The 12,320-nt window shown below is 36.5% G+C and overlaps 1 protein-coding gene across 1 annotated transcript; it reads left to right on the top strand.

The window, feature by feature from the left end:
• The first annotated feature begins 279 nt into the window (after window positions 1–279).
• Window positions 280–1,940, top strand: LOC102994296 (T-complex protein 1 subunit zeta-like). Its single transcript, XM_055081911.1, is given in 1 exon segment — window positions 280–1,940. A coding segment is annotated over 1 exon segment (1,605 nt). The 5' UTR covers window positions 280–335.
• The last annotated feature ends 10,380 nt before the right edge of the window (window positions 1,941–12,320 follow it).

Raw genomic sequence — 12,320 nt, 5'->3', positions numbered from 1 at the left:
CCCTGGTCAGGGAACTAGATCCCACATGCATGCCTCAACTAAAGATCTCACATGCCGCAACTAAGACCCAGTGCAGCCAAAATAAACAAACAAATAAATAAATAATAAAAAAGAAGAAATAGTTCTCATTTGTCTGTATTTGGAAGATTTTCTTATTATTAGCAGTGACCTAAGTAAAAAGAAATTTCACAAGCTATTAACACTATTTAAATATTCAAACAATAAAAAAGAAAACTCCCTCTCCAGAAGACCTGGATAGCGCCTCCCAGCCATGCTGAACCGGCTCTGGGCTTTCCAGACGCCAGGTTCCCTCATTTTCTTCTGCTGGGTCAGCTATGGCGGCCGTGAAGACCCTGAACCCCAAGGCTGAGGTGGCCTGAGCCCATGCGGCGTTGGCCGTCAACATCAGCGTGGCCTGGGGGCTGCTGTACGTGCTGAGGACCAACTTGGGGCTTAAGGGCACCATGAAGATGCTTGTTTCTGGTGCTGGAGACATCAAGCTCACTAAAGATGGAAATGTGCTGCTTCATGAAATGCAAATTCAACACGCAACAGCCTCCTTAATAGCCAAAGTAGCAACAGCCCAGGATGACATAAATGGTGATGGTACTACTTCCAATGTCCTAATCATTGGAGAGCTCCTGAAGCAGGTGGATCTCTACATTTCTGAAGGTCTTCATCCCAGAATAATTACAGAAGGATCTGACGCTGCAAAGGAAAAGGCACTTCAGTTTTTGGAACAAGTCAAACTAAGCAAAGAGATGGACAGGGAAACACTTATAGATGTGGCCAGAACATCCCTACGTACTAAAGTTCATGCTGAACTTGCTGATGTCTTAACAGAGGCTGTAGTGGACTCCATTTTAGCCATTAAAAAACAAGATGAACCTATTGACCTCTTCATGGTTGAGATCATGGAGATGAAACATAAATCTGAAACTGATGCAAGCTTAATCAGAGGTCTTGTTTTGGACCATGGGACATGGCATCCTGATATGAAAAAGAGAGTAAAAGATGCGTACATCCTCACATGCAATGTGTCATTAGAATATGGAAAAACAGAAGTGAATTCCGGCTTTTTTTTTTTTTTTTTTTTTTACAAGAGTGCAGAGGAGAAAGTAGTGAAAGCTGAAAGAAAATTCATTGAAGACAGAGTTAAAAAAATGATAGACCTGAAAACGAAAGTCTGTGGTGATTCAGATAAAGGATTTGTTGTTATTAATCAAAAGGGAATTGACCCCTTTTCCTTAGATGCTCTTGCAAAAGAAGGCATAGTAGCTCTGTGCAGAGCTAAAAGGAGAAATGTGGAAAGGCTGACTCTTGCTTGTGGTGGAGTAGCCCTAAATTCTCTTGATGACCTAAATCCTGATTGTTTGGGACATGCAGGACTTGTCTATGAATATACATTGGGAAAAGACAAGTTCACCTTTATTGAGAAATATAACAATCCTCGCTCGGTCACATTACTGATCAAAGGACCAAATAATCACACACTTACTCAAATCAAAGATGCAATAAGAGATGGCTTGAGGGCTGTTTAAAATACTACTGATGATGGGTGTGTAGTTCCAGGTGCTGGTGCAGTGGAAGTGGCAATGGCAGAAGCCCTGATTAAATACAAGCGCAGTGTAAAGGGCAGGGCCCAACTTGGAGTTCAAGCATTTGCTGATGCATTGCTCATGATTCCCAAGGTTCTTGCTCAGAACTCTGTTTTTGACCTTCAGGAAACACTAGTTAAAGTTCAAGCAGAACATTCAGAATCAGGACAACTCGTGGGTGTGGACTTGAATACAGGTGAGCCAATGGTAGCAGCAGAAGTAGGCACCAGGGATAACTATTGTGTAAAGAAACAGCTTCTTCATTCCTGCTCTGCGATTGCCACCAACATTCTCCTGGTTGATGAGATCATGAGAGCTGGAATGTCTTCTCTCAAAAGCTGAATTGAAGCTGCCCTTGTATCATCTGAATCACAGACTCTACAGAGCGATCCTAAGAATATAGCTATGGAATTTTTGTCCAAGCTTCAAATGATTTTCAAAGGATTTTCTTTTCCCATATAAAAAAAGGAGAGGGGCTTCCCTGGTGGCGCAGTGGTTGCGCGTCCGCCTGCCAATGCAGGGGAACCGGGTTCGCGCCCCGGTCTGGGAGGATCCCACGTGCCGCGGAGCGGCTGGGCCCGTGAGCCATGGCCGCTGAGCCTGCGCGTCCGGAGCCTGTGCTCCGCAACGGGAGAGGCCACGGCAGAGGGAGGCCCGCATACCACAAAAAAAAAAAAAAAAAAAAAGTAGAGAACACTGGCACCTATTCAGATTCTGAGGTTCTGATATTGTAATTACAGTATTTTAAAAATTGCACTGTAGTGTACACATACAGGCCATACTTGCCAATAAACAGGATGTTTTGCTTTAGCTTCAGTGATGTAAAAATACATGTTAGATAAGCATATGTTATCTACCTTGTTATTAAATATTCCTTGAAAAACAACACCACCAAAAAAAAAAAAAGAAAAGAAAACTCTCTTAGTTTCAGCATAAACACACAGGCACTCCTTCCAACTAAATGCTCTCTCATCTTTATGACATCCTTTTGCTAATTTATAGCTGGGATTTCTGCCATGCTTCTAGTGAAATAAGACATGTTTACGACTAAGGCTTTCACACTTTCAAAAATTTTTCAACTAGATACTTGAGAAACTTAACAATATCTTCCTTCCCTAAAGTCAGTATTATTCATAGAGATATCAATATTGAGCAATTTGAATTTCTTGTGGTTGTCAAACTTACAACCATATTTTACAGTTAGTGGATTAAGAACACCTTTAGTTCTCTCTTGAGTTTGTCAGAAGAGTAACTTGATTTCTTTGACCTGCTTTCATACTTTTCACCTTATGTTGTTAGACCATGGGATTTTATATTATTTCTCCCAATGGAAAATATAAGACTTCCATAAATGAGGGCTTGACATTTAAAATGTTTATTGCTTATTAGGTATATGATTTGCAAATATTTTCTCTCATTCTGTAGGTTGCTTTTTCATTTCATTGATTGTTCCTTTTGCTGTGCAGAAGCTTTTGAGTTAAATGTAGTCTCACTTGTTTATTTTTGCTCTTGTTGTCTGTGCTTTTGATGTCATATCCAAAAATTCATTGCTAAGACCAATGTCAAGGAGCTCTTCCTGTACATTTTCTTCTAGGAATTTTATGGTTTCAAGTCTTAAATTTAAGTCTTTAATCCATTTTGAGTTGATTTTTGTGTATGGTGTATGATAAGGGTATAATTTCATTCTTTTGCATTTCTGTATACCATTTCCCAAACAACATTGATTGAAGAGACTATGCTTTCCCCGTTGTGTATACTTTTTAAAAATTGAGATATAACTGACATAAAACATTATATTCATTTCAGATGCACATCAGAATGATTTGATATTTGTATATATTGTGAAATCACCCACCGTAATAAATCTAGTTAGCATCTGTCACTATACATAGCTACAACATTTTTTTCTTGTAATGAGAACTTTAAAGATTTACTCTCTTACCAACTTTCAAGTATGCAATATAGTATCATTAACTACAGTCACCATGCTGCACATTACTTCTCCATGATTTATTTATTTTATAACTGGGTGAAATGGGTGAAGGTGGAAATGGATGAAGGTGGTCAAAAGGTATAAACTTCCAGGTATAAACTTTCCATTGTGTATTCTTGGTGCACATGACAAAGCAAATACTATATAATCTCACTTGCATATGGAATCTTAAAAAAAAAGTCAAACTCACAGAAGGAGAGAGTAGAACAGTGGGTTACCAGGGGCTAGAGGCTGACAGAAATGGAGAGATATCAGTCAAAAGGTATAAACTTTCAGTTGTAAGGTAAATAAGTTCTGGGGATTTAACCTACAGTATGGTGACTATAGTTAATAACACTATATTGTATATTTGAAATTTGCTAAAAGAGTAGATTTTAAGTATTCTCACCACACACAAAAAATGGTAACTATGTGAGGTGATATATGTGTTAATTAGCTTCATTGTGGTAATCATTTCATACATATACACACACACATGTATATATATATATATATATATACATATATATATATATATATACATATATATATATATCAAGTTGCAATGCTGTATACCTTAAATGTATACAACTTTAATTTGTCAATTATACCTTAAAAAAGCTGGAATAAAATAAAATAAAATACAGGTTCATTGCTTCATAATGTTTCCATTTGGCAGTGAGACCCAGGATTGCACTACCAGTAGATATGCAATGTATTTGCATATAAAAATTTTCCTCAGCATGCACTGTCAATAGACATAGATAATTTGGCTTTGTTTTTGAACATGTTACAAACAGGATATTAATTCTTAGATGACTTAGCTCAAAAGTCAATTCCAGAATAGACTCTGGCAACACCCACATACTCCTATAATAGGTTCTAATAAGAAACACAAACATATCACGCCTATAAACCCAAGTTTCAATCACTACTTTGGACCCAGAAGTAAGGATGATGGTGAAACCAACACTATTGTGCTTCCATACAGCTTCTCTACCAGGCCTACAAATGCATCTGACAGCCCTAAGATCAGCCAGTATATCTTACTTCCTGATATGTATCAGGTATTTTAAAAATATTTTTATTGTAAAATTAATGATCCATGTAGAAAATTCAGAAAATCCAGAAGTGTAAAGAAGAAAATAAAATAACCTACAGTTCTATATTCTAAAGATAACTTCCATTATTTTGGTGTTACCTAGAAATATTTTTTATCTTTTTGTTTTTGTTATACTATCATGAACACCTTTTCATATCCTTAGACATTCTGTAAAAGGAATTTTAATGGTTGTATAATGTTTTACTGTATTCAGGTAATACATAATTTATTTAACCACATTGCTATAGTGAAGAACCTGTTTGAAACATTTTTTAATATTGTAATGTGGTGCATGTGCTGGAATATAATCCTCTAACTCGCAGGAGATACACACTTCATGCATTTCTCTTTTAAATCATCTAGCATCCTTGTCGTGGCTCACCAGCACTCTCTATCACACTATCTTGGAAACAAGAATTAGTCACGGGGTGTTTTCATGACCTAAGTGCAGGTCAATCCAGGACATTTTCTGGTTTGATAGAGAGATGCTATGAAAATAGGGGAAGAAATGCTCTTTTATCTCTGGAGTTGCTAAAGCAGACAGGATGGAAACCTGCAGCTGCTGGGGTTCGTATTTTCTTCTTTGAGAGGAAACCTATCTGAAGAGTGAAGTCAAGTAAAACAAGCAGAGAGAAACGATAGATGAAGTGCAGGAATGTCCTGGCATATACTGGTCCTTGCTGCCTGACCCTGGGCCCTGGCGATTGCAACTCCTCCTTCAATTTTGTGAATTTCCCTTGTAGTTTTTCTAGCTTTAGGAACAGCCACATTTCCACTTTTCATTTAAATTATTTTGGGCTGGGTAACTGTCACAATTGAAAAAACTTTTGTTTATTTTGGCATCTATAATTTCTTTATGAAGACTACTTTTTAAAGTAGAACTTAGGGTTCAAAGAATAATATTTCAAAGCTCTTGATACATACTGCAAAATCAAATTACAGAGAATTAACATCAACTTGCACTCTGTCAGTAATGAATGTACGCCATAGACAGGTTTCTGAAAAAACTCCAAATGATGATACAACTGTTGTTTTGAGGTTGCTTCTAATTCTGAATTTTTATTTTATTTATTCCACCAATATTTATAAAGCAGCTGCTTTATAAAAAGCACTGCTTTATATAAAGCAGTGTGCCAGGAATTGTCCATGAATTAGAATGCAAAAAATGACGACACAGACACAGGCCTGACTTAAATGAGTTCACATCTGGTTGGGGAAGAGGAAGCCTTCCTATCCAAATATATCATGGTCTTCCCTGGTGGTGTGGTGGTTAAGAATCCGCTTGCCAATGCATGTGACATGGGTTCGATCCCTGGTCCAGGAAGATCCCACATGCTGCGGAGCAACTAAGCCCATACACCACAACTACTGAGCCTGCGCTCTAGAGCCCACGAGCCACAACTACTGAGCCCACATGCCACAACTACTGAAGCCCGTGCATCTAGAGCCCATGCTCTGCAACAAGAGAAGTCAACGCAATGAGAAGCCCTTGCACCACAACGAAGAGTAGCCCCTGCTCACCACAACTAGAGAAAGACTGAGCGCAGCAACGAAGACCCAATGCAGCCATAAATAAATAAATAAATAAATCCAAATATATCATGATGCAATGAGTAATATAACAATAACATGCTTGGAAACTGAGCAAATGGGAGGCTATCAGCACCTGGACTGGCTTTGTGGAATTGATAGAAGGTATACAAGTTTAAGAGTCTCCCCACAAGAGGGGATAAGAAGTGTGGAGCAGGCATACCCACAGAAAACATCTGAGAAAGCTGCAGAATCCCTAATAGGGTTGAAGGAAGGTATTTTTCTCCTGAAATCAGCCAGTAGAGACTGCAGGAGGTGACTGCTTCTTCAAAGGCAAAGTCAGTAATGTAAGACTTCAAGGAACATGAAAAAATTGAGAAAGCATGATACTACCAAAGGAACACATTTTCCAGTAACTGACCCAAGAAATGGAGATATGCGATTTGCCTGATAAAGAATTTAAAATACTTGTTTTAAAATACTGAACCATTACATTGTATACCTGAAATATAATGTTAAATATCAATTATGCTTGTATGAAAAAATAAAGCAAAAGAGTTGTTTTCACAAAACTCAGTGAGCTACAAGAAAACAGAAAGACAATACAATGAAATCAGGAAAGCAATATGTGAACAAAATGAGAAGGTTAATTAAAGACAGAAATAATAAAAAAAGAATGAAACAAACTTGGGAGCTTAATAGTACAATGAAAAAATGAAAAATGCAATAGGGAACATCAATGGCAGAGTGGATTAAGCAGAAGAAAAAAATATGTGAAGTAGAATAAAAATCGTTTGAAACTATCCAGTCAGAAGAGAACAAAGGAAAATGAAAAAGAGTTCAGAAAGCCTACATGAACTATAGGAAATTATTAAGAGAAGCAATCTAACGATATCATTGAGAAATAATCTCTACATATTGGCGTCCCAGAAGGAGGAGAAAGGGAAAAAGGAGTAGAAAGGTTATTTAAAGAATTAATGGCTGAGAACTTCCCAAGTCTGGGGAGAGACCTGAACATCCAAGTTTATGAAATTCATAGGTTGCCCCAAAATTTCAACACAAGATAATCTTCTCCAAGGCACTTTATTAAAAACAAACAAACAAACAAAATTGTCTAAAATCAAAGACAAAGAGAGGATTTTAAAAGTAGCAAGAGAAAAAAAATTACACACAAGGGAACTCCTGTAAGGCTATCTGCATATTTCTCAGCAGAAACTTTGCAGGCCAGGAGAGAACAGAATGACATAGCCAAAGTGCTGAAAGAAAAAAAGTGGTAACCAGAATATTTTACCAGGCAAGGTTGCCCTTCAGAAATGAAGGAGAGACAAAGACGCTACCAAATAGACAAAAGCTGAGGGTGTTCATCACCACTACACCTGCCTTACAAGAAATGCTGAATGGAATTACCTCTGTCTGCAGATAATTTGATCTTATATATAGAAAATCCTAAAGACTCCAACAAAAAATTGTTAGAATTAATAAACAAGTTAAGTTGTAGGATATAAAATCAATTTAAAAAATTAGTTGCATTTCTATACATCAACAATGAAATACCTGAAAGAGAACTAAAGAAAAGAATCTCAATTACAATAGCATCAAAAACAATAAAATATTTAGGCATAAATTTAACCAAGGATGCAAAAAATTCATACACTGAAAATTATAAAATGTTTAAGAAAGAAATGTAGAGATACAAATAAATGGCACAATATCCCCTGTTTGTGGATCAGAAGAATTAATATTGTTCAGATGCCCATAATACTCAAGGCCATCAATAGATTTAATGCAACCTGTATCAAAATTCCAAAGACATTTTTCACAGAAATAGAAGAACAATTCTAAAATTTGTATGAAACCATAAAAACCCCAAATATTCAAGGCAATCTTGAGAAAGAACAAAGCTGAAAACATCATACTTTCTGATTTCAAAATATATTACTAAACTATAGTAACCAAAGCAGTATTACTGGCAAAAGTGGACACATAGACACATGGAACAGAATTGTGAGCCCAGAAATAAATCCATGCATATATGGCCAACTAATATTTGACAAAGGAACCAAAAATATTCAGTGGAGAAAGCATAGTCTCTTCAATAAATGGTGCTGGGAAAACTGGATATTCACACACCAGAAGAACGAAATTGGATCCCTATCTTAAACCATTCACAAGAATTTACTTGAAATGGAATAAAGACTTGAATGTAAAACCTGAAACTATAAAACTACTAGAAGACAAAGGGAAAAACATCATTGACACTGGTCTTGACAATGACTTTTTGGATGTGGTGCCAAAAGCACAAGCCACAAAAGCAAAAACAAAAAAGTGGAAGTGCATCAAACCAGAAAGCTGCTGCATAGCGAAAGAAACAATCAACAGAATAAAAAGGCAACCTACAGAATGGAAGAAAATATATGCAAACCATATATTGGATAAAGGATTAATATCTAAAATACATAAGGAACTCATATAACTCAGTAGCAAAACAACAAAAAACAACCCAAGTAAAAAATGGGCAGAGGACCTAAACAGACATTTTTCCAAAGACATACAGACAGCCAAAAGGTACATGAAAAGATGCTCAACATCACTAATCATCAGGAAAATGCAAATCAAAACCATAATGACATATCACCACACACATGTTAAAATGGCTTTTATAAAAAAGACAACAAGTGTTGGCGAGGATGTAGAGAGAAAGGAAGCCTCCTACACTGTTGGTGGGAATGTAAATTGGTGCAGCCACTATGGAAAACAGTATGGAGATTCCTCAAAAAGCTAAAAATAGAGCTACCATATGATCCAACAATCTCATTTCTGGGCATATATCCTAAAAAATGAAATCACTATTAGAAGAGATAGCTGCACTTCCATGTTCAGTGCAGCATTATTCACAATAGCCAAGATAGGAAAATAACCTAAATGTCCACTAAATGTCCATTGATGGATGAATAGATAAATGGATAAATTATATATATATGATTATATTATTAGATATATTATTATAATTACATAATATAATGGAATATTATTCAGCCACGAAAATGAAGGAAACCCTGCCATTTGCAACAACCTGAATGGGCCTTGAGAGAGAATTATGCTGAGTGAAATAAGTCAGAACAAAAAAGACAAATACTTTATAATCTCACTTATATGTAGGGATCTAAAATAGCTGAACTCATAGAAACAGAGTAAACTACTAGTTGCCAGGGGGCTGAGGGGTGTAGGAAATGGGAATATTTTGGTCAAAGGTACAAACTTGCAGTTATAAGATGAATAAGTTCTGGAGATCTAATGTACAACACGGTTACTATAGTTAACAATACTACATCATACACTTGAAACTGCTGAGAGAATAAATCTTAAACATTCTCACCACAAAAAGTGGTAATTATGTGAGATGATGGAGGTATTAAACAACCTTATTGTGGTAATCATTTCACAATATATATATTTATCAGAGCATCACACTGTACATCTTAAACTTACACACTGTTATATGCCATTGTGTCTCAATAAAGTTGATTAAAAAAAAATGCTAAAAAAGAAGTTGCATGACCCCTGCTGTTTTTCCTTGATATGCTCTGCTGGAAAAAAAAAACGTGTCATTAAAGCTGTTGGCAAGTTCCTTTTGAACCCCATCTCTTGATATCAGAAATAACTAGCTTGTATATTGTTCTGAATCTAAAACTCATCTAGTAAGAAAATGAACAACCTTGTCTGCTGGGATTTATAAAAAACTTTTCTGGGAAATTTTCTCCAGCTGAAAATTTCTTTACTGATTTAACTGACCTGGTTATTTCTTTTGTTATTCATTTTATTTACTCCTGTATTATATACCTCACCATTACATTTTATTTAACAGTCTTTCTGGGAGTAGTAGGCCTCAGTCTTGAATTTCACTGGTCTATAATACCTTTCTTTATATTTAATGTTACTAAAGTTCATTGAATTTCCAAATGAATCTTTGTAACATCTCTATGTCTTTTTCTACCAAATATAGTCATTTTCCAAAATGGTAGCATGAAGTATCATTTACATATAATATTATTCAACAATTCTGTGATGCTAAACATTTCATCAGCCTCCATAACAGTGTATGATTTTTAAAAGTTAAAAAGAGGATGTCACCAGTAAAACAGCAACACTGACCTCTATCAACCATGCTTCCTGGGCAAGGATCCAAAAAGTCTAGGGACATTCTATCTAATAATACTGGCCTAATCAAAGATATCTGCCCAAGAAAAGGAAATTCTATTTAGTGTCTGGTTAACAGCTAGTCCAATTCATGATATCAATTCTGTTTGTGAGAACAAAGAACAACTTGGGAAGGAGGTGAGTTAGGGAGGCACATGGGGGCTGTGGAGGGGTCACCTTCCAACAAGGCTGTCACTCCATCCTCCCTCTTATCTGTCTACACTGGAGAAAGATAGGAAAGTAGTGAAGAGCCTGATACAGGACATTCACTATAAAGCTGTTGAGGCACAGAGGAGTCTGTGAAATATCCAGCAGCAAAAACACAAGCTGAGAGAGAGAATGGGCTATTACTTCCTCATATTTCCACTCAGAGATTTTCAGACAAGAAACTACTTCAGCCAAGTTGACTGTATTATTTTTTACCAGATGAAGAAAAAACACATATATATATAGTCAACTGGTTTTTATATCGTTTTCAAAGATGGAGGCATAGCTCCCCCAAATGCAAACATTCCAAATGCAAACCATTTTTAGTCTTGAGGGTAATGGATGCAGAAGTATAATAGCTCCCATGGTCAGGGAATAACTGATAAAACTGAACACTGCAGTTTATCCCTGGCCCTGGGAGCAGTCTGTCTGCTCCAAGTGCCAGCATTAAGAAGATACATCGTCTGGAGATTTTAACAGAAACAATAACAACACCAACTAAAAGTCTTTTACGTAAGCTGTCCATTATGTAGGATGGGCAATTCTAAATATCTGGGATAAAGTATTCCTATCTGAAGAGATCTTCTGTGGGTTGGTCTAAGTTCTGTGGTCATTGTTGAAATTTAATACTAGAGATGAAAGCTTTAAATTAAAACACTTTTCTTTCTTATCCTCTTATAAACACAGGGAGTTAATTGGGAAAATCCCCATTTTACAGTCATCCCTCAACAAACAGGGACTCAACTACACCTGTTGTTTGAGAGAGTTCCTAACGTTCTGAGCTCTGTGAGCTTGCTTTATTCAGAGCTCACCTCACTCATCCCTGTGCTCTTGCCTTTTCTTGCACATGAACAGGAGATTAAAATTGAATTCTGCAGGCACAGTGAGCAACCAAACAAAGAAATATAACTTGAGTTACTTCAATTCTGTCATTTTAAGCTACCAGTTGGAATTTTCACGTGTATTTAACGTTTTAAACAGTGAAAATTAGTGTGAACTGCAAAGTATAATGATTTTCTTCTGTTAAGCAAACATTTTGACTTGCACATGAACTATTTTTTATGAACTTAAATTTTTTTTTTTTTTTTTTTTTTTTTTTTTTTTTGCTGTACGCGGACCTCTCACTGTTGTGGCCTCTCCCGTTGCGGAGCACAGGCTCTGGACGCGCAGGCTCAGCGGCCATGGCTCACGGGCCCAGCTGCTCCGCGGCATGTGGGATCTTCCCAGACCGGCATCGGCAGGCGGACTCTCAACCACTGAGCCACCAGGGAAGTCCCTGAACTTAAATCTTTATTATTGAGATTGAGTCTCCTAAAGTTGTTTGTTCTTTAGCTTTAAAACAACAAAAAATCAGTTCCCTAACTGAACTGATTTCATGTTTCTGGATATGATTTGATATAAAAAAAAGTTCCAATAGTAAATATTTCATTCTCTGTTTCTCTATTATATATTGATATTTTTTGTTTTATGATGATTACTGACAATATTTTTCTATGTAGATAAATGCAGTCTTAAAAATGACCTTTTCCACGTATAAAATATATTAGGCATGCCACCATCTCATCCATATCATAGCTGCTTTACTCCCTTTTACCTCTGTGGATTTTTGCTCATTTCTTCCACTTGTACTCCTACCGGTTAATGTCTGCCATCTTCTCTACACTCTGATGAAATCCAATACTTTATACTATATTGACACTGACTGACACCAATT

Source organism: Physeter macrocephalus, chromosome 21 (genome assembly GCF_002837175.3).
Source record: "Physeter macrocephalus isolate SW-GA chromosome 21, ASM283717v5, whole genome shotgun sequence".
Classification (NCBI taxonomy): Eukaryota; Metazoa; Chordata; class Mammalia; order Artiodactyla; family Physeteridae; genus Physeter; species Physeter macrocephalus.
This window is presented reverse-complemented; position numbering and strand designations above follow the sequence as displayed.